This window comes from Leptodactylus fuscus, chromosome 9 (genome assembly GCF_031893055.1).
Source record: "Leptodactylus fuscus isolate aLepFus1 chromosome 9, aLepFus1.hap2, whole genome shotgun sequence".
NCBI classification, from domain to species: Eukaryota; Metazoa; Chordata; class Amphibia; order Anura; family Leptodactylidae; genus Leptodactylus; species Leptodactylus fuscus.
In genome coordinates this window covers 82,077,088-82,097,230 of record NC_134273.1, presented here as the reverse complement: position 1 = coordinate 82,097,230, position 20,143 = coordinate 82,077,088, and the positions used below count along the sequence as shown (strand labels likewise).

General features: G+C 44.9%; 1 protein-coding gene across 2 annotated transcripts in view; it reads right to left on the bottom strand.

Moving 5' to 3' along the window:
- CPNE9 (copine family member 9) overlaps positions 1-20,143 on the bottom strand; it is a 136,472-nt gene that overhangs the window by 11,298 nt on the left and 105,031 nt on the right. For both annotated transcript variants that reach the window (XM_075287511.1, XM_075287512.1), the window contains 9 exons: positions 15,085-15,148; positions 11,764-11,867; positions 10,893-10,997; positions 9,041-9,082; positions 8,593-8,668; positions 5,499-5,552; positions 4,242-4,303; positions 2,946-2,992; positions 1,273-1,454 (listed from right to left, as the gene is read on the bottom strand). In XM_075287511.1, coding sequence (XP_075143612.1) covers positions 1,273-1,454; positions 2,946-2,992; positions 4,242-4,303; positions 5,499-5,552; positions 8,593-8,668; positions 9,041-9,082; positions 10,893-10,997; positions 11,764-11,867; positions 15,085-15,148 — 736 coding nt within the window. The remainder of the gene's footprint in view (positions 1-1,272; positions 1,455-2,945; positions 2,993-4,241; positions 4,304-5,498; positions 5,553-8,592; positions 8,669-9,040; positions 9,083-10,892; positions 10,998-11,763; positions 11,868-15,084; positions 15,149-20,143) is intronic.

The window sequence follows — 20,143 nt, the reverse complement described above, 5'->3', positions numbered from 1 at the left end:
TAGGTCTTAGGTTTTGGCTGCTTTATCGTGACTTTTGAGCCAAAAAAACTGGCTAGTAAGCCTTGAAAAAAGTCCCAATTTTCTTTAACAGTGATGACTTTTTAAGTTCCCCAACCAGCATAGCACTTTAGTAAAATGGGGCATGGTGGTGGCTATCAGCCACATCAAATTAATCACCATTTAGACTAAGGGTAAGTTCAGACGGGGTTTTTTGGTCCGGAACAAAAGCCGGGTAGCCGAGACTGAAAGCCGTTGCACTGCACCGCCATCAGGCCTCGCACTCCGCTCCGGATTAGGCCCAATGAATGGGCCTAGTCCGGAGGAGGGTGTGTTTTCAGGATGAATCACTAGGCAAAATGACCTGAAGAATGAGCATGTCGCTTCTTTTTTCCGGGAGCCGGATTTCAATGGGAGCCGTCTTTTTGGTCAGGATTTGGAGGCGGATACGACCTCAAAATCCTGACCAAAAATCTCTGTGTGAACTTACCCTAAGGCCCAGGTCTGCATGGGGATCCAAAACATGGCTGCTTAAAAAGCGGTTACACGTAAAAACCCACGGACCCCATAGACTCGAATAGGGCCTACCAGGTTTCCTTCTTGTAGGACTTTTCTCGCTACCAATTTTAAGTGGATGCTAAGATGGAGTCTCTTAAGGAGACTCTAGCGCAAGTGTGAATCCAGCCTAAAATCAGTAGAGAGAAAAGACTTCCCTCTCCACCTGTTTCACTATAAAATTGGCGGAAACCCAGCAGGCCCCATTATAGTCTATGGGGTCCGTGAGTGTCTGCAGGTGACCATTTTTTAAGCGGACAAGGTCTCGGTCTTTCGGGTCTCCGTATGGACCCAAAACACTGAAACCCGAATAGCTGAGTGAAAACCTCTTTGCTTGATAAATCAGCCCCATTCAGTTTGCATATGGACTTTGGCGTGGAAAATGCACCGAAATCTACATTAAAAACCAGCTGTGTGAACACGCCCTTTGGGATTTTCCTGGGTGACGCCTGGCTGTACGTGGGTGATTATTGGGTGAATATTCTCCTGTGCTATTCGGATGATAACAATCTGTATATTATTAGCAGAAATTTCATATTTCTTTTTGATATATTTTTATAAAATCATAATGAATATTGTATATCATTGACCAAAAAGATGATATTTCTAAAAAAAAACAACCCAGAAATAATATAAAAAAAAATAAAAAATAAACTAGCTTCTTTTTTTTGTTTGTCTGACAGTAAATGATAGAGAATATGCCACAAGACATTTACAAACCAGTGGGAACTCATGGGAGATTTTGCCATCTGGTGGGATCTTGGCACCAAAACCATAAGCTGGGAATAGTTTGTCACTGTCATAGTCCTGGATAATCTCCCCGACAGCTTTCAATGCCATGCCGTATGCGTTCAGCTGGTAGGGGTTCATGTAGTGGAGGGAAGTGGGCTGCGAGGGGTTACCTGGGGAGGCACAAAATGTCACACTTAGAAAACAAATGTTCAGAAACTTAGTAGAAAAATCTGACACTTGGATGGAGTGAAGACCTGACCTGTCCTGTACAAGACACACAACCCATGGATGTGAATGGACATTGTGTAATGCTTCACTTCCCCTGTGGTGGCGCTGCAAGGAACATTTACTACCAAGCGCTGATTTTTGGGGGTCTGGGGGACACTGTGAACTTATTGTCAAAATCCCTTTTATTACAAGTACAGATTGCCCAAAAGGAGAGGACCCCTTTAAGTAGTAATGTCCATCGAATGGTCTTCTAATCCTATGGGGTTGGTGCCCAGTTTTCCCAGAATCCTAAGTAGCAGGCTGGCCTAGTTGTTATAGGAGTGCGCTATAGTATAACTTGTACCATAGTCCATTACTATAAGTCTCATTGACAATTGTTATGGCAGCCAATATTGGACTGGCCCGTTAGAGCACCAGAGGATTATCCGGTCGGCCCAGGATCTGACACAATAATGGCCCAGAAGACACCCAAATTTGAAGAGTACTATGGCCTGTTTCCTAGGCACTGTTGTATCTGGTGGGCCCAAGGAACCTCAATCTGACATCGGTGGCAGTCATGCTGGTTCCACTCAAAAAATCAAAAGGACCAAATATGACTCATAGAAGGGAGGGTCCTCAAGGTAAAGACCACTAAGCCCCCATTATGGTGCTGGATTTTGCCACCTGGGACTAGTATGGCCTTTGACTAGATGACAGTCCTGCACAGTTTCACCCAAAAAACCAAGGAGACCAACCTGGACTGGACCCCTCTCCAAGGTGTTCATAATATATATATATGGGCTAGCTCATATATTACCCCAAAACAGAATCGGACTAGCCCACCAGAGTACCAGTGAGTCCTCTGGTGGCCCCAGTGTTATACCAAAATATGAGCCCCCTAATGGTCCAACAGAAGTCAACTACGGTCTACGTCCTAGGAGTTATTGGAGGGTTGGCCCTTAGAATCATTATATCTGGTGGGCTCAAGGAGCCCCAGTCCAAAACGTATTAACCCCTTCAATCCTGGAGCGCCAGTGAGTGCTATAACTGAGGTTATTAGGTTCCCCTCGTCCTTCTGTTCTTTTACACTTCCTGCTGTGATGGATTTGGCTCTCAGGACCAAAAATAGCATCAGGTTTCCAGGCCCGGGGATGGTATTTAAATGCACCTTTTCGTTGCAGGCTTTTCCTCATGAGCTTCTACAAATAGCCCAGTTTTGCTCTTCTGCTAGGAGTCAGGTTCAGCAGCCTCATTAAGCGGGGAGGTGAATTGACACCATCTGCAAAAGCCAGTCGCGGAACTGGCCCCCACCAGCCAACCTGCGTGCCTGCGTTAAGTCACCCGTACCTCCCCCCAGACACTTGTTATTTCTCTAGCAGTCAGAGTCCCACAATTAATTGGAATAATGGAAGAAAGTTGAGGGAGGGAAAAAAAAAATAGTGTTCGCCACTCACCGTTCGAAGCTGTAAAATCGATGGCGACTGTGAAGTTTAATTGCGTCCTAGAAAAAAAAAAAAAGGAGAAAAAGTAATTGCGGATACTTCATGTGACTCATACGCTACGTGAGATGTGACGGCTGGATAATTTCCCAGGCTTTCCTCGGCTAAGGACTGAACACATTTTCACTGATAGAACCATTCACATACTGTAGCCGTGCTACGCTGGAGAGTCACTTATATAGCGGCAACGTATACTGTACCCTTGTACTGAGATCGGCACCATTCACACTGGTGGGATGCACAAACTAGCTCATGGCTTGTGTTATAGGAAGACAAGTTGTCAATATGGCTATTGGTGTACAAATAATTTGGAGGAAAGCTAGTAAGCATGAGAAGAGGGTGCAAGGATTTTGGTTTGTACTCATATAGAGCTCCAAATCATCTGCATAGACACAGTTAATGTTTGTTTTGGACCTTCCTGTAGTCACTACTAGAGGGAGTTTACTGTAGACGGTTTTATTATTGGGTTCATTATACAAACAGTATGAAGTAAGGTTCTGAGCTCCTCCTAGTGGTGGTCCAAACAGCAAGATTTTTTATCATTTATAGCACTTTTTTGTCATTTTTTTACATTGATGATCCGACCATTGGATAGGTCACAGTACCTGATCAGTAGAATCCGACACCCAGACCCCACATCAATCCTCCGGGTACTGGTTACTGCTGCTATGAACGGGGAACCTGGAGGCAGTTGAATCACTTAATCGATGTGGGGTCCAGAATCAGATCCGGATGGCTTACCCTATGGATAGGTCATCAGCATAAAACACACTGGGAGTCCCACGAAACCCCTTTAAATTATACAAATCATGCTGTTTGCCCACATCACTAGGGGGAGCTCAAAATCTTATTGCATACTGTTTATACATTGACTCCAGTAAGAAAACAGTTGTAGTTAGCTCCCGAGCTCCCCCTAGTGGTTACCACAGGAAGCCGAATTTTATCATTTACCTCCATGTCTGGAGGATTTGGACCTCTGAGAAAAAAAAAAACCTGTAGCAAAGGGAAGCCTCGCTACCACATATAAAGACACCAGTATAATAGACAGGACATGACAGATGCCCTGTTCAAGATTTAGCATAGGTGCCCAAGAGTGCCATAGGTGCCTTGTATGGCCAGTGATAGATAACTGTGACCACTATCTGGTATAACAGCAGCTATCCGCACCGCCTGTCTAGGCCATCCTACTTCTAACTCTATTTTGACAATTTATTTCCATAAATTAAGGAAAACGATGGGGGTTATACTCACCCTCCTTTGATGTAATCCACAAAGGTATATTCAGATTCGGCTTTGAAAGACAGAAGCGTCACCTGCAAAACATTGAGATTTCTGAGTTGTCATTCACGTACCCAGCCACCAGGGTGCAGTAACACTATTATATGTTAAGAGGGTCCTAGAGATTTGCTTTACTGGTGTTTCCAAGACTGTAATATCAACGGACTCTTCTTAGGATAGCCCGGGTCACTCCCAGAGACTCCCACCCCCCTGTGAATGAAGGGACTGCAGAGTCCAGAGAGCGGCACCCTCCTTATTGTTTACCCAGGACAGTGCCACGTTTGGTTGTGGCCGTGCTTGGTTCTGTCGCTCAAGAGAATGCGACTGAACTGCAGTACCAAACACAGCCACAATGTATGCTTGGCGCTGTGCATTGGATACTACAACAGGAGTGCCCCAGGACCTGATTGGCTCCACCACCTTGCCCCTCTCCCACATTCACTGCTAGTTACCTGCACTATGGGGGCTGCACACTAGATCAATAAAGGGGCTGTTCCATTATGGACACTTATCTGTATCCACAGGACAGGGGATAAGTCTCATTTCTGGGGGCCTGATCACCGGATCGCCAAGTGATCCTGATGATGGGGGACCAAAAGTCCCCTAAAACCTTCTTGGAATGGAGGGCCAGTTTGCTGACATGACCAATCACTGCTATGTTGATGCCAGGTCTATGATCTCAGCCAGCACCCAGAGCCCCATAGAAGTGTATGGAGTAACGATCACTCAAGTGCACTGACACTCCATTACAAGGAGGCCTAAGGGTGGATTTCGGTCTCCCACCCTTTTTAAATTTGGTGGACTCAGCGATTGGACACTTACCCCTTGTCCTGGGGAATAAGTGTTCATAATGGAACAACCCCTTTAAAATAGTAAAGTCAACCCCCATAGTACCGGCAGTGAACACAGGAGAGGAGTTGGAGTGACTCGGAGCCCCTGGTTTCTTTGCATGCAAAATCTTTGCAGAATTCGGTGATGATAGACTCCCTGGACTCCCCCCATCAATGAATGGTTTTACCCACTTTCGTCAGACTGCTTGGCTATTGCTAAAGGTTTCTAGCTGCATTTTGTAAATCCGGGACAGAACGTTCCGCCCTCCACCCCGCAGCAGCCGCAGCTGACAAGACAAACAAGCCTCCCGTAAGCTGACGGCGTGGAAGATACATGGTAAAGTCCTTCGCACGGTAATGATTTCCTTATAGACACGGGGTGTTTGGGAAGTTGTCTCACCGTTCCGGAGTTGATGTATTTCTTCTTTTTGCACTTCTTTTTCGGATTTAATACCTGCGGAGAGAGGAATGACACGTCAAGGATGCCCCTCCTGTTACTGTCAGCACACAGGCATTCATCTTCATTAGCTGGGATGGCGGAGCATTCATCATGGAGAGAGCGCTCCATCCTGTTAGACCTCTGGACCCGCAGTCACAATTAAAGTGACACATGTAGAACATCAGGGTGAATACAGAGAATAATGGCTGCCGTGGGGAGGCGCTGGACGACATAGCCGACGCTAATACTGTTTATCGCTCAAATGCACCTGCCGCGCGCTGAAGCCGTACAGCGCAGGTTATTGGTATCGATATAAATGGCCATAAATGTATCAGCGCTCACTTTATTTCTCATTTAGTTTACGTCTGTCTGGATTTTAGGTCGCCGACAAGTTGCGGTAAAATTGCGGCATGAACGAAACTTGTAATGAACTCAACGCTGCCCTCTACAGATTTATGACAGACTGTGATTTAACAATGAGTTATGGTGGGGCCTTAAAGGGGTATATCATGCCTGTTTTTAAAGGGGTTGTCAATGGATTGCACAAGGGTGGGTGTAAAACACAAAGGAATGATGATCACCTGTCCCTGCTGCTCCGTTACCCTTTCCCTCTTGTTTTGAGGCTCGTCAGGACTCAGTGGCAAGTAACCAGGGGACCAAGACCGACCAACAAGAACAGTTGGCAATGCCTTTTTTTGTCCGCCCAAACTTTTCTGTAATTCATGGACATCCCCTTTAAGATGCGACACTAATGTCATATCAGTGGGGTCTGACCTCGATGATGGCGCTTGCACAAGCCTCACGTCTACCAGTCATGTGATCCTTTTACAAGTCCATCCCATTCAAGTGAATAGGACTGAGCTGCAATACCAGGCTTAGCCACTACACAATGTATGGCGCTAGGTTGCAGCAGTCAAGCAGATTGTGGGGAATCCAGGAGTCGAATCCTCACTGATCTGATATTGATGACCTATCGTATCATTATAAAAGTCCTGGAATACCCCTTTAAACCTAAACGCTATATACTTTGTTACTTAGACTTGTTATAACCACCACTGATCTCAATGAGGGTCCAGCATGTCAATGTGTTATACAGTATAATGCTCACTCTCCCCGGTGTGGTGGCGCTATAGGGAAAGTTGAAATTTAAACCAGCCAACAGTGCGAGGCCCCTTTAAATATTATGTACTGGACGGGTGAACCAGAGCTCGAATTCTTCATACAAATCATCTCCTTGTACCCACAGCTTGTATTGGACGGGGCAGGGAGGATGAGGCTGGGATAATACGTTTAGCTTCACTGAACAAACTCCTGTACTAACTGAAAATAATGAGATAGTGAGCTGATTAATCCGCTCGCCTTTCACTCCGCTCAGATTAAACATTCAGATAATACCGCCATCAGTATCCAGCCCGCATCCCCATTGTCAATAACACCATCAATGTCATACAGTCCCACATGTAATAGATACACATCGGAGAGGAATCGGGAATTCATGTAAACAGGCGGCACAGGACAGAACCAGAACTCCTAGTCTGCTCCATTCACTTCTATCAGGAGCTCCAAGGACAGCAAAGTAAGTATGCATGCTGGGAATTGTAGTTCCACAACTGCTGCAGGGTTGAAAGTTGCCTGCTCCTGCTAATTATAAAACAACTTTGCATAAATGAATAGCGCAGGTAAATATAAGAAACTTAGTAATATATCTTATTAAAGAAATCTGTTTCCTTCTCCACTTACCAGACGGATCTACATTTTACACAGAAGTCTATGGAGAGAGAAGAGGGGGAGAAGACTCTTTAAATGAGGGAACCCTTCTGACACTTCTAACTTTTATCATAAGACCCCGAACCGAGGGGGCAACATGGTGGCTCAGTGGTTAGCACTGACGCCTTGCAGCTCTGGAGTCCTGGGTTTGAATCCCGCCAACAACAACATCTGCAAGGAGTTTTATGTTCTCCCCGTGTTTGTGTGGATTTCCCCCCATTCTACAAAGACATACGGATAGGAAAAAAAAAATGTGATCCCTATATGGTGCTCATAATCTACATAAAAAAGAAAAAAGACCCTGAACAGAATGAAGCAGCCTGCTCCTCCCCTCTCCATAGACGTCTGTGTGTGAGACCAATGACAGTATGGCTGCAATAGAGATAAACAACCTGAGTCAAGATGGTGGAGAAGGAAACAGATTTCTTTAATTAGGCCGGGTTCACACAGAGTATTCTGGCTCGTCATTTGGTACATAGACGCTGCGGGAGGATTTGCGGGCCGTACACGCGGAGCTATTTTGCGGCTGCCGCAAAATCACGGCTGCAAAATAGCGCCGCGTGTACGGTACCGGCTCCCATTGAAAACAATGGGAGTGTATACGGCCCACAAATCCTCCCGCGGCTTCTACGTACCAAATGACGAGCCAGAATACTCCGTGTGAACCCGGCCTAAGATATATGACAAAGTTTCTTATATTCACTTGTATTATTCATTTATGTAAAGTTATTTTATAAGTAGAGGTCCACTTTAAGTGATACATGATCTACCTGTCGTCACCACTAGATGGAGCTGGGTGGCTTAGAGCTTAGGAACATGCTCCTTCAATATACTGTATAAGCATTATGCAGTAGGATCCTGAGCTCCCCCTAGTGGTGGCTGCAGACAAGGAGAATTTTATTATTTCATTTATTGTCCAACCAGTGGTATATATGAGAAATACATATCTAATAGCAGTTAGCCCCAATATCCCACTGACACTGAATGGTGACTCCCCGTCCCTGACAACATCCCATAGAAGGGCTATTTTTAAGAACCTCCTTAGAAAAAGTGTAAGGATAAGATTTGCTATGCTGGCCTGGCAGCACAAAGGGACAAACCAGAGAAAACAAAAACATTTCAACCACACGTTATAAATGTGGCGCCCTAAAATAGACCATGGCCCAAAGTAATAGATGACGATCCGTGGCCATTACGTGTGATCGTCACAGCGCCTTCCATGTAGATTCCTGCAGCCTCATAGACATGACTCAGACTGTGACACTTCTTAAGGACTCGGATGTCTCACCTCATACACGCTGAACTGACTCTGCCCTCTGGATAACTCTCTGTAACTCGTAGTGAACTCCCCGATGAAGTCATGGCTGGAAAACAACAGTAAAGAACATTACAACTCCTCAGCGGATGTGAGATTCTATAGGGGTGGATGGGATCGGAAGAATATGGCTGCCTCTGTCCATAGGTTGTGTCTGGTATTGCTGTTCAGCTCTGTTATCTCGAATAATGCAATACCAGACACAACCTATGCACAAGGGTGGCGCTGTTGCTAGAAGAAAGCAGCCATGCTTTCTAATCTCATATAACCCCTTTAATTAAAGGGAATGTGTCTCTACAAATTGACTATCATTTGGGGAACAGCAATTACTGAGTTGCAGAGTTGCCTATGGTTCCTGTATGACCTGGTGCTTTTTGGGAACATCCCTTTAACTGCCTGGGTATATCAGTATATAGCATACCTTCCTCCCCTGTCCCAGTCATACACATCCACTTTCACCGTCCTGTAAAAAGGAACAAAAAAAAAAAATCCAGTTACACGTTACAACAACTCCAAATTACCCAAATGTAGCCCCATTACCCATAATGCAGCAGTCACTATATTACAGAATGACTTGCACAGTCTGGTTATTATAACCGTGTTTACACCTGTGTATCCGCATCTGATAAAGCAGCGTCTGCAGAGACAGTAACACATGAAGTCTCACAGGAGGTGACGGGAAAGTGGACAATATGGGGCCTGTCTGATGCTATTTTCGTCGACTCTTCCCTGACAACTGACTCATAAGAGGGGAGTCTTATACAGGGCAACATCTGCCGCTCGGGTAATACAATGAGCTGCCAATGTCTGCGGCAAATGGACAATCTGTATATACTCACAAGATTATCTATCTATCTATCTATCTATCTATCTATCTATCTATCTATCTCCTATCTATCTATCTATCTATCTATCTATCTATCTATCTATCTATCTATCTCCTATCTATCTATCTATCTATCTATCTCATATCTATCTATCTATCTATCTATCTATCTATCTCCTATCTATTTATCTATCTATCTATCTATCTGTACATATAGATACACAACATTGATGTAAACAGATACGTGCACACAAATATATATACAAACACATCACACATACTGTCACATATACTGCATAGATACATACCTATACAATAAACATACTATCCTAAAATTATAAATGTGAAAGTTTGGATGTTTGTGTGTTTGTTACTTAATCACGCAAAAACAGTTGAACGGATTTGGATGAAATTTGACACATAGATATTTTGCAATGTCAATTAGACTACTTTTTATCCCGGTAAATGAGATGGCTTCATGACTGTTATGAATTTATGTTCACATACTATATTACACTGCTCTTGCAGCAGCTTATCTCAGGTTCTGATAACGCCAGGTCTGTTATCTCTCTACATAAACATATATCTAACCCTATGGTCCATTCTGTACATGCATTTGCATATTATCTGATCTGCTCCAGGCAGTGCTGACACACTGGATGGGAAAACACCTTTAATCCAAATGGGCAGTTTGCCAATTTTAGCAAGCCTGGAAAAAGAAAATCTAATTCGTCCAAAATTCTAAAACAACGAGAGCTATGAAGGTAGCCAGAAGTCACAGAGCTATCCTCAAGCGGAGCACAGGGGGATCATCGGCGCCAACAACACGCTCATTATATGGTGTCCCAGTGAGCTAGTGAGATGCCGGAACGATCACAGGCATGGTGCGAGGAATAAGTTCAGCGCAAACGCCGAAGCAGGCGGATCATCGACGTCAACAACACGCTCATTATATGGCGTCCCAGCGAGCTGCTGAGATGCCGGAACAATCACGGGCATGGCGCGAGGAACCAGTTCAGCAGCGGGACAGCTTGATAACTGACGAAACGCTATAGCAGGTAAACCTTTGACGGAAGCAATTTGCTGAATAAAGGCGGATCATCGACGCCAACAACACGCAGATGAAGCCGCGGGCAGGGGCTAGTAAATAAATATACACATACTATACACATATATACTATACACGTATACGCACACTATACAAACATATATATACACATATATACACATACTATACACACATATTCCTCACACACATTCGGGGTTTGTCCTCATGTACAGTGTAACGTCTATGTGGTCAGGCGAGGGGAATTAATCGGAGTGGTGAGAAATCCTCAACCACAGACTAGTATTTGCCCCAGGCCGGTGTTACACGGAGTCACCTGTAATACAATGGTTAGCGACTACAGAGATAACGCCCGGAGAATGGATCCAGGAATTCCCAGACCTGTCATAGTCACCGTTGCACAGCGCTCGCACAGGGATAGTGAATGGCTGCCATACGGGGTTCAGCGTGTTCTTCACCACTTCTGTTTTGTGGCAGATTGTAAACCTGTAAGTAAGGTAAGAGGTCATGTCAGGTAAGAGGTCATGTCACTCACCCCATAGTCACAACGCGAGATTCCTGATATACTTTGGGTAGATTTATGGAACGGTCTAACAACCAATCACAGCACAGCGTACATTACTCATGAGCACTAGATGAATTATAAGCTGCGCTGTGATTGGTTGGTAGGGGCGACAAGGCCTGTATAAGGCCCTGCTATGTTATAAAGTACAATATGGCAGCACATGGAGGGTCTATGGGGCTGTCATAATCACCCATAGGGTCTTAATATGATTGAGAACCAAGGAGAAGGTGACCATGTGCCAATTTTGCAAATTCAGGGACCTTTCAACCCTAAACTGAGTGGGAACTGCTCACTTTTGGGCGATCCTACCTGTTTAGTCATATTAACCTAGCCGGAAGGATGTTTAAGGTTACCCAAGACTTCCAAAAACAGCGCCACACATGTCCAAAGGTTTTATGTGGCATTACAACTTAGCCGCATTCACTTTAATGGAGCTGAGCTGCAATACAGGACACAACCTGTGCACCAGTGTGGCGCTGTTGACAGCAGTCATGTTTTTCCAATCTTTATGACCAGTTGCGGAGCAGTTAGTTGGTCGCAATAAGTTTCTTAATAAGTTCTCCTCTAATCAGTGTGCGGAGAGTAATTGTTACTTGGAGACGCAGCTTCTTAGGAATTTATATGCCCTTTCTTCCACCCTGTAGAACTCCTTGTACTTTATAATAAGAAGTCGCCAGTCAGACTTACGTGCCGTCCTCATTACTGCGGTAGAATACGAGGAAAGGGTCTGATTTCCCGAAGAAGTCTTTCTTGTCCAACTTATTAGCGCACAGCTGCAGCGTAACAATGTCCTATAAATGGAGAAGACGCTGGTTACACCGCGGGACCTGTAACAACAACCCGCCGACAGCTCGCCTGATTATATCGGACACCGCTCAGTGGTTAAGCTGACACTCATCATAGATTCGGGACTTTTTGCTAAATTACTACCCAGCAGGCATAACTTTAAGATTCTGGACCCCAATACTGAAGCTGTCATTTATATTGTTATACTTATCCACATAGATGGGTAACTTTAACATCCCTGGTGGTCTAGGGTAGTAAAAGGGTCAATAGAAACATCCTTGGTGTCTAGGGTGGTCATGGTAACATTCCTGGTGGTCTAGGGTAGTAAGTCAGTTAATGGTAACATCCCTGGTGGTCTGGGGTAGTAAAAGTTTTAATGGTAACATCCCTGTTGGTCTAGAGTAGTAAAGTGGTTAATGGTAACATTTCTGGTGGTCTAGGGTAGTAAAGCGGTTAATGGTAACATGCCTGTTGGTCTAGAGTAGTAAAGTGGTTAATGGTAACATCCCTGTTGGTCTAGAGTAGTAAAGCGGTTAATGGTAACATTTCTGGTGGTCTAGGGTAGTAAAGCGGTTAATGGTAACATCCCTGGTGGTCTGGGGTAGTAAAGGAGTTAATGGTAACATCCCTGGTGGTCTAAAGTAGTAAAGTGGTTAATGGTAACATCCCTGGTGGTCTAGGGTATTAAAGCGTTAATGGTAACATCCCTGGTGGTCTAGAGTAGTAAAGTGGTTAATGGTAACATCCCTGTTGGTCTACAGTAGTAAAGTGGTTAATGGTAACATCCCTGGTGGTCTAGGGTAGTAAAGCGGTTAATGGTAACATTCTTGGTGGTCTGGGGTAGTAAAGGTTTTAATGGTAACATCCCTGGTGGTCTGGGGTAGTAAAGGTTTTAATGGTAACATCCCTGGTGGTCTAGAGTAGTAAAGTGGTTAATGGTAACATCCCTGGTGGTCTAGAGTAGTAAAGCGGTTAAGGGTAACATCCCTGGTTGTCTAGGGTAGCAAAAAGTTTAGTGCTAACATGCTTTGTAATCTTGGGCAATTGTGGTTACAATACTGGCAACCTAAAGCAGACAAGGCATTACGAGAAACATTCCTGGTGGTCTAGAGCAGTAAAGGGGCTAATGGTAACATCTCTGGTGGTTTAGTCAGTGACGGTGTTTGTAGTTACATTCCTGGGTGTATAAGGCAGTAAAGGGGTTGATAGTAAACTCCCTGGTGGTCTGGAGCACTGAAAGAGTTAATGGCTGGGATAACGCAGTGTAATCCAAAATAGAATTGGCTTCTTTCCCATTGGGTCCTTCTGTAAATGAGCGGTTTGCACTGGTTATATGTGATAGGGTGTTCTGTGCACCATCATCAGGGGGCGCTGCTCTATCAGTGTGTTATTTGTGCACTGTATAGCTGCATTATTTATTTGCCCCGTATGGTAACATTATTTACTGTGTGCCTGTGCTGCATATACATTCTTCTACCCATTGCCTAATAAATCATTGGCCCAAACTGGGCATCTCCTCCATTTGGCAAGCAAGCGATCCCCAGGGGCCAGTGTGGACATCTCGTGCAATGCTCTGCCGCTCAGACCTTGGGCGAGGTGTATGATCTGCGGTGACATCTTCTCCCTCTCCTCTGATTGCCGGTTTGTTACTACGGCACTTCTGCAATTAAAATGTAACAGGAAAGGCTGATGAAGTGGTAAGACGGCTGAGGATAATTGCTAGGAGCGGCGCACCTTACCCGCCATCAACCTGGCAATCACCGCATCAAATTGTGCCAAGATGGCCGCCTCCCTGTGTTCTGCCTGCGAAGTCCCTGATCACTGATCGCAAACAACTACAGCTTGGAAGATTTTCAATCAAAATCCTTTCCAGAAGGCGTCATCAGGTATCGGAGGGGAAAACACAAAAATCTTAATTCTACTTCTTTACAGGTGGAAGAGGAGTAGGGGGATTAACCCTTTCAGGACCAAGCCAGTTTTCATTTTTTAAATATTTTTGAATTTTACTCCTGACCTTCCAAAGCCCATAACTATGTCATTTGGTTTGTAAGTCGGGGTCCAGGGGCTTTAAGTTATGCCTCAGAAAATCTGATTATTTGATTGATAGAATTCTATTCTCATGTTTTGTACCCTATGACCTTCGCATGAGTGGGCCCTACCTAATACAGCGTCTTAAAGGGATATTCCCAAGGAGAAGACAGTGGATAACTTACAGATTGGTCAGGGTCCGACCACCCAGACCCCAACTGATCAGGATTAGTGTTGAGCCAATCTTGAGATTTCAGGATCGATTTTAAAATTCGATTTCCGATCATTTTCCATCGCGATCATGAAATTTGCTTGATCGCTGATCGGGATTCGATCTTTCCCGATCCTGATTGCTCATCCCTAATTGTATATATATACGGTAGGGTTGAGCGGATCTTGAGATTTCAAAATCCGTTTTTCGATCATCTTCATCGTCATCATGAAATTTGCTGGATTGCCGATCGGGATCCGATCTTTCCTGATCCCGATCGTTCGACCCTAATCAGGATTAATCCTCCCAGCTCTGAATAGAGCATCAGTTGCACCAGCCAATAGGGGACATGGGAACACCCTTTAAGTTTTACTCCAATGCATCACAGATGAATGTTGCAAATAGTCTCCAGTATAAATTTCCTAAATTTACAGACTATGCTTCTGCATAGTATGGCTGTGTTCCTAATTAGAGATGAGCGAACACTGTTCGGATCAGCCGATCCGAACAGCACGTACCCATAGAAATGAATGGAAGCACCTGTGACGCTGACTTTGCCGGCGGCCAGCGTCACAGGTTCTTCCATTCATTTCTATGTGTGCGTGCTGTTTGGATCGGCTGATCCGAAGTGTTCGCTCATCTCTATTCCTAATGTTTCCTAAGGTATACGTCAGATGGAGGTAGTCCTGCACTAATCCTCCCTTGTATGTGTTCCAAATGGAAGTGAGCACGACTGCAGGGTCAGACTACACAAGAATTGTTTGTAGTCTGTGACCATGGACACACAAATGCGCATAGAAACTATACACACAAAACGGTAGGAAATTGTTGCAGTGAACCACTTGCAAAGTTGCCCCTTTTGTCATGATAGATGCAATGGAGCAATAAAAAATGGACATATCCTGTAAGTCAGCACTCGCCATGTGTCATCCCGCCGTGATGTGCTCGCCCATTGGTCACAATGTATAGGAATGTATACAAACCCGACAATTGCTGAGCTCTTCGGCTGATAAGATTATGGTCCCACATTTCTTTCCTGGAATCCCCCTGGGTGAGAAATGGAAGAAAAAAGGAATACATATATAAAAGGAGAAAAGAAGAGACTGAGACGCGATCATTTATCAGCAGCGACAGCTGATTTCTGCTGCTTATAGAGACCCAGAAAGGATGACAGATTGAGGTCTAAGGCCATTGTGGTACAGAAGACATGCAATTACTGTCTGTCTATCTATCCCCTCCAAGGTTTACTGCTGCCCCTTTAAAGCTTGTTAGGCGTAAATGACAAACGCAGTCGAGAAAATACAATACGATCTGGGCAAATCTAGCGAGGCCGGACCCCTGCGCCGGGGGCATTTACCTCCTCTATACCCATGCGCTCCTCGCCTTCATCGCTCTTCATTTATTCCTGCTCCTTGAAATGGATAAAAAGATTTCCCTCGTTCACTGAGGAATAAATCTTTATTTGTGACCTCTTTTACTTCTAATTTACCCAAGACGAGAAAGTCCTTGCAAGGTCCGCCTAATTCCTCCTTATTATCAGAGTTCTCGGCCCGTCACAGTCTAGGCTAAAAGTTTTTCTAGTCTTACAACCTCCAGGTGACTCTAAGACGGTAGTCACAAGAAGGTGCAAAATGGTCATGAAAAATACAGCTCGCTCGTAGACTTAAAGGGAACCTGTCAGGGGAATTTAGGACACTGCTTTACGTACAGGTCCTTATGGAAGGGGGTTAGTGTCCTAAATAGCCCTGCTATAAAGACATCCGTGCCTGCATCTAAAAACTAAGACCCTTTAGAATTACATACCTGCGGCTGCAGCGGCTATCATAGGACTGAAGAAGGGTAAGGCCCACCTCCTGCCCTCCCACTTCTACTTTGACTCCTCCCATGTTTTGTTCTGCCCCTACACAGTATAACACCCCCTATAAGGGCCCTGACAGAGTATGTCCCTATATTACTATGCTCCTTTTAATATGCCCCCGCATTATAATGTCCCCTCCATTTGCCCTCTCAGCATAATGTCCCCTTAAGGTTCCCTCAGAGTATAATGTCCCCTTAAGGTTCCCTCACAGTATAATGTCCCCTTAAGGTTCCCTCAGAGTATAATGTCCCCTTAAGGTTCCCTCACAGTATAATGTCCCCTTAAGGTTCCCTCACAGTATAATGTCCCCTTAAGGTGCCCTCACAGTATAATGTCCCCTTAAGGTTCCCTCACAGATTAATGTCCCCTTAAGGTTCCCTCACAGTATAATGTCCCCTTAAGGTTCCCTCACAGTATAATGTCCCCTCCAGTTGCCCTCACAGTATAATGTCCCCTTAAGGTGCCCTCACAGTATAATGTCCCCTCCAGTTGCCCTCACAGTATAATGTCCCCTTAAGATGCCCTCACAGTATAATGTCCCCTTAAGGTTCCCTCACAGTATAATGTCCCCTTAAGGTGCCCTCACAGTATAATGTCCCCTTAAGGTTCCCTCACAGTATAATGTCCCCTTAAGGTTCCCTCACAGTATAATGTCCCCTTAAGGTGCCCTCACAGCATAATGTCTCCTTAAGGTGCCCTCACAGCATAATGTCCCCTCAAGGTTCCCTCACAGTATAATGTCCCCTTAAGGTTCCTTCACAGTATAATGTCTCCTCAAGGTTCCCTCACAGTATAATGTCTCCTTAAGGTTCCCTCACAGTATAATGTCTCCTTAAGGTTCCCTCACAGTATAATGTCTCCTTAAGGTTCCCTCACAGTATAATGTCTCCTCAAGGTTCCCTCACAGTATAATGTCTCCTTAAGGTTCCCTCACAGTATAATGTCTCCTTAAGGTTCCCTCACAGTATAATGTCTCCTTAAGGTTCCCTCACAGTATAATGTCCCCTTAAGGTGCCCTCACGGTATAATGTCCCCTCAAAGTGCCCTCACAGTATAATGTCTCCTTAAGGTTCCCTCACAGTATAATGTCCCCTCCAGTTGCCCCCACAGTATAATGTCCCCTTAAGGTGCCCCCACAGTATAATGTCCCTTCCAGTTTCCCTCACAATGTAATATCCCCTTAAGGTTCCCACACAATGTAATGTCCCCCTCCTTTAGCCCTCACAGTATAATGTCTCCTCATGGTGCCCGCAAAATATTTATACTGTCCCTTTAAGTCTATTGAGGGATCAGTGATCCCCCACTGATCAGTGTTTTCTAGGACTAGTACATCGTAACAAGGCACTCCGTAAAAATCTGGTGCTTTGTAAAGGAACTGACCCCATGTCATAGAGCAGAAGATTTCTGGCACTCCGATGCCACGTGACATCACAAGATCAGACATGGGTCTGAAGAAGGTCCGTGCAGGATCGAAACGTTACATCATGTTCTGTTTTCTAGAAATGGCGGCGTGATGACCATACAACAATGTGGGTCCAACTGCAACTTCCCCTAAAAATATCGTCTCTTTGGGTTTTAGAAGGAGAACCAAAACTGACAACTCCTTCAAGACACGGTGGAAAATCCAACAAAACACTAAGATTTAACACCAACTATAAGGAGAAAATGAAGACAAACTGATATGGCGGTAATAAGAAAATCTTGGCAATGGGAAGACGTGGATCCGGCCAGCCGAGCAGTTATATCCACCGTCAGGTAAGATATCACATTAATTGACATCAAGTAAAATGAAACGGATGTCTCGATCCTTCCAAGAAGGCTAACTTTCTTATAGGATTTGAGAGGAACATCTTGAGGAGGGAATGAGGCTTCTTCAGCTATAGGCAGAGCCTGGCCATATATGTCCCACTGATGGGTACGGCCGGGTCCCTACGGGAGGTAACAGCGGATTAGCTGACCTGTCACAGATACCCCCAGAGAATGGAGTACTTGAGTGCGCATATGCTGATGGCTGAGTGGTGTTATCTATAGAGGTGTTACCTTCTATTGTAATGCCGTCTGTGCTGTAAATGAGGCGATTGCTGTAAAGAAAAACTACAGAATTGGTGTCAGTCTATTATTTGGCTTAGTGGTTAGAGTAAAAATTACAGAATATAGTACATTTCTAAATAATAGAGGTAGTGACATGAAAAATTAAAAACGAAGGCATGAAAAATTCTTAAAAAAAATACGTTTGACATAAAACTTGGTCTAAAAAATAGATCCTTTCCTGGTGACACATTCCCTTTAAGTGGCGCCAATATATTATATATAAGACATCGTGCAGGATACGGGGAGCCGGTGTGTCTGTGACGGACCCTGAACACACAGTAGCTGTCTCCCAGCACAAATCATAGGGATTATCTCGTGCCACCGAAACGAGGAGCTCATTAGCATTGGCGCGGTGTGCACGAGTGCCTACAAATCGTATGCACAAAAAAACAACAACATTGTTTGACAGTTCATTAGCAAAGGAGGAAAATCTAAAATCCACAGACAGCAGCAGAGAAGCTGGCATTTCACAGCCTAATGAACTAATCTTCCCCAGGAACGGGCGCCCCATCACCCGGCGTCAGCTTATACTGGCAGACACTTGTGTAGCTGGTATCAGAATTGGCCCTGTTGACATAAAGCCTTGCCCATTGAGATGTCTGGTCCTGCTCTCAAAGGGATATGGATGTCTGAACCGACAGGGCAGGAGCTGTATCCTGACAGCTGTGATATATGAGAAGAGAACAAAAAGCAGAATAAATAGCGCCACTCTAGTCCACAGGCTGTGTCTGGTATTGCAGGTCATTTCAATATCTCCTAATTTCTTACAACCCCTTTATAGTGAATGCTCTTTAGTTTGCTTTTTATCCTCATTTTTTAATTTTCTGATTTTTAAATTCTATTCCCTGTTCATGATTATGGGGGCAGCAATCTTGCCTGAGCTTCTCCTCTGTTCTGTTAACAGAATTTAGTGATCTGCTTTACATAGACTGGAGCCGACTCATTGAGGTCTATGGCAGCGTTTCCTAGGCATGTTCTGTTCAGGGGGGTGCTAAGCTGTGACATCATCTATTGTCATTAGTGATGTAATGGGGCATGGTGGTGTTATCTATAGAGGTGTTATCTTCTATTGTAATTCTGTCTGTGGTGTAAATAATGTGACTGCTGTAATTAAAATCCCTACACAATATCAGTCTATTATTAGGATTAGTGAGCTCCCCCTAGTGATGGCTGCAGGAGGACTGAATATTATCTTTTGGATTTGGAGATTTAAGGGGTTACAGATCACTGCAGGATAGAGACTACCTCTCCTGCCATGTTGCCCCTCCTTCTGGCTCCACCGCTGCAGCACCTGACCTGGATTTGTCATGTGGGGTGGGAGACTCGCTCTCCTCCTGTGTTAGAAAAAAATATTGAGTGTTGACGGCGCTCTCTGGTCAACCAGAAAGCGCCGTCAACACTCAATATTGTTTTCTTCCTTGTGACTCCCGGTTTCCTATTGGCTAACCGGTAGATGTAAGGCGTGCTGCTCCCTCCACCTGCTTTGTCTGGCCAGTGTGGAAAAAACTCTACATGTTGGTTGTGAACGTTCTTGTCACAACCCAAACAGGTGAGAGGCCATTTGGTTTATGAACTACCTCTTTTTTATATACCAAACTGTCACCAAAAATTGCTACACTATCATTGGTCTGCTCGGTGTAACCTTGTATTTTTTTCGAGTGTCTCCTCCTGTGTTGTCTCATCTGCAGGCCCTCCCTGGAGGGGAGAATCCCTCTCCTCCCATGTTGTCTCATCTGCAGGCCATCTATGGTGGGGAGACTCCCTCTCCTCCCATGTTGTCTCATCTGCAGGTCCTCCCTGGAGGGGAGACTCCCTCTCCTCCCATGTAGTCTCATCTGAAGGCTTTCCCTGGTTGGGAGACTCCCTCTCCTCCCATGTTGTCTCATCTGCAGGCCCTCCCTGGTTGAGAGACTCCCTCTCCTCCCATGTTGTCTCATCTGCAGGCCATCTATGGTGGGGAGACTCCCTCTCCTCCCATGTTGTCTCATCTGCAGGCCATCTATGGTGGGGAGACTCCCTCTCCTCCCATGTTGTCTCATCTGCAGGCCCTCCTTGGAGGGGAGACTCCCTCTCCTTCTGTGTTGTCTCATTTG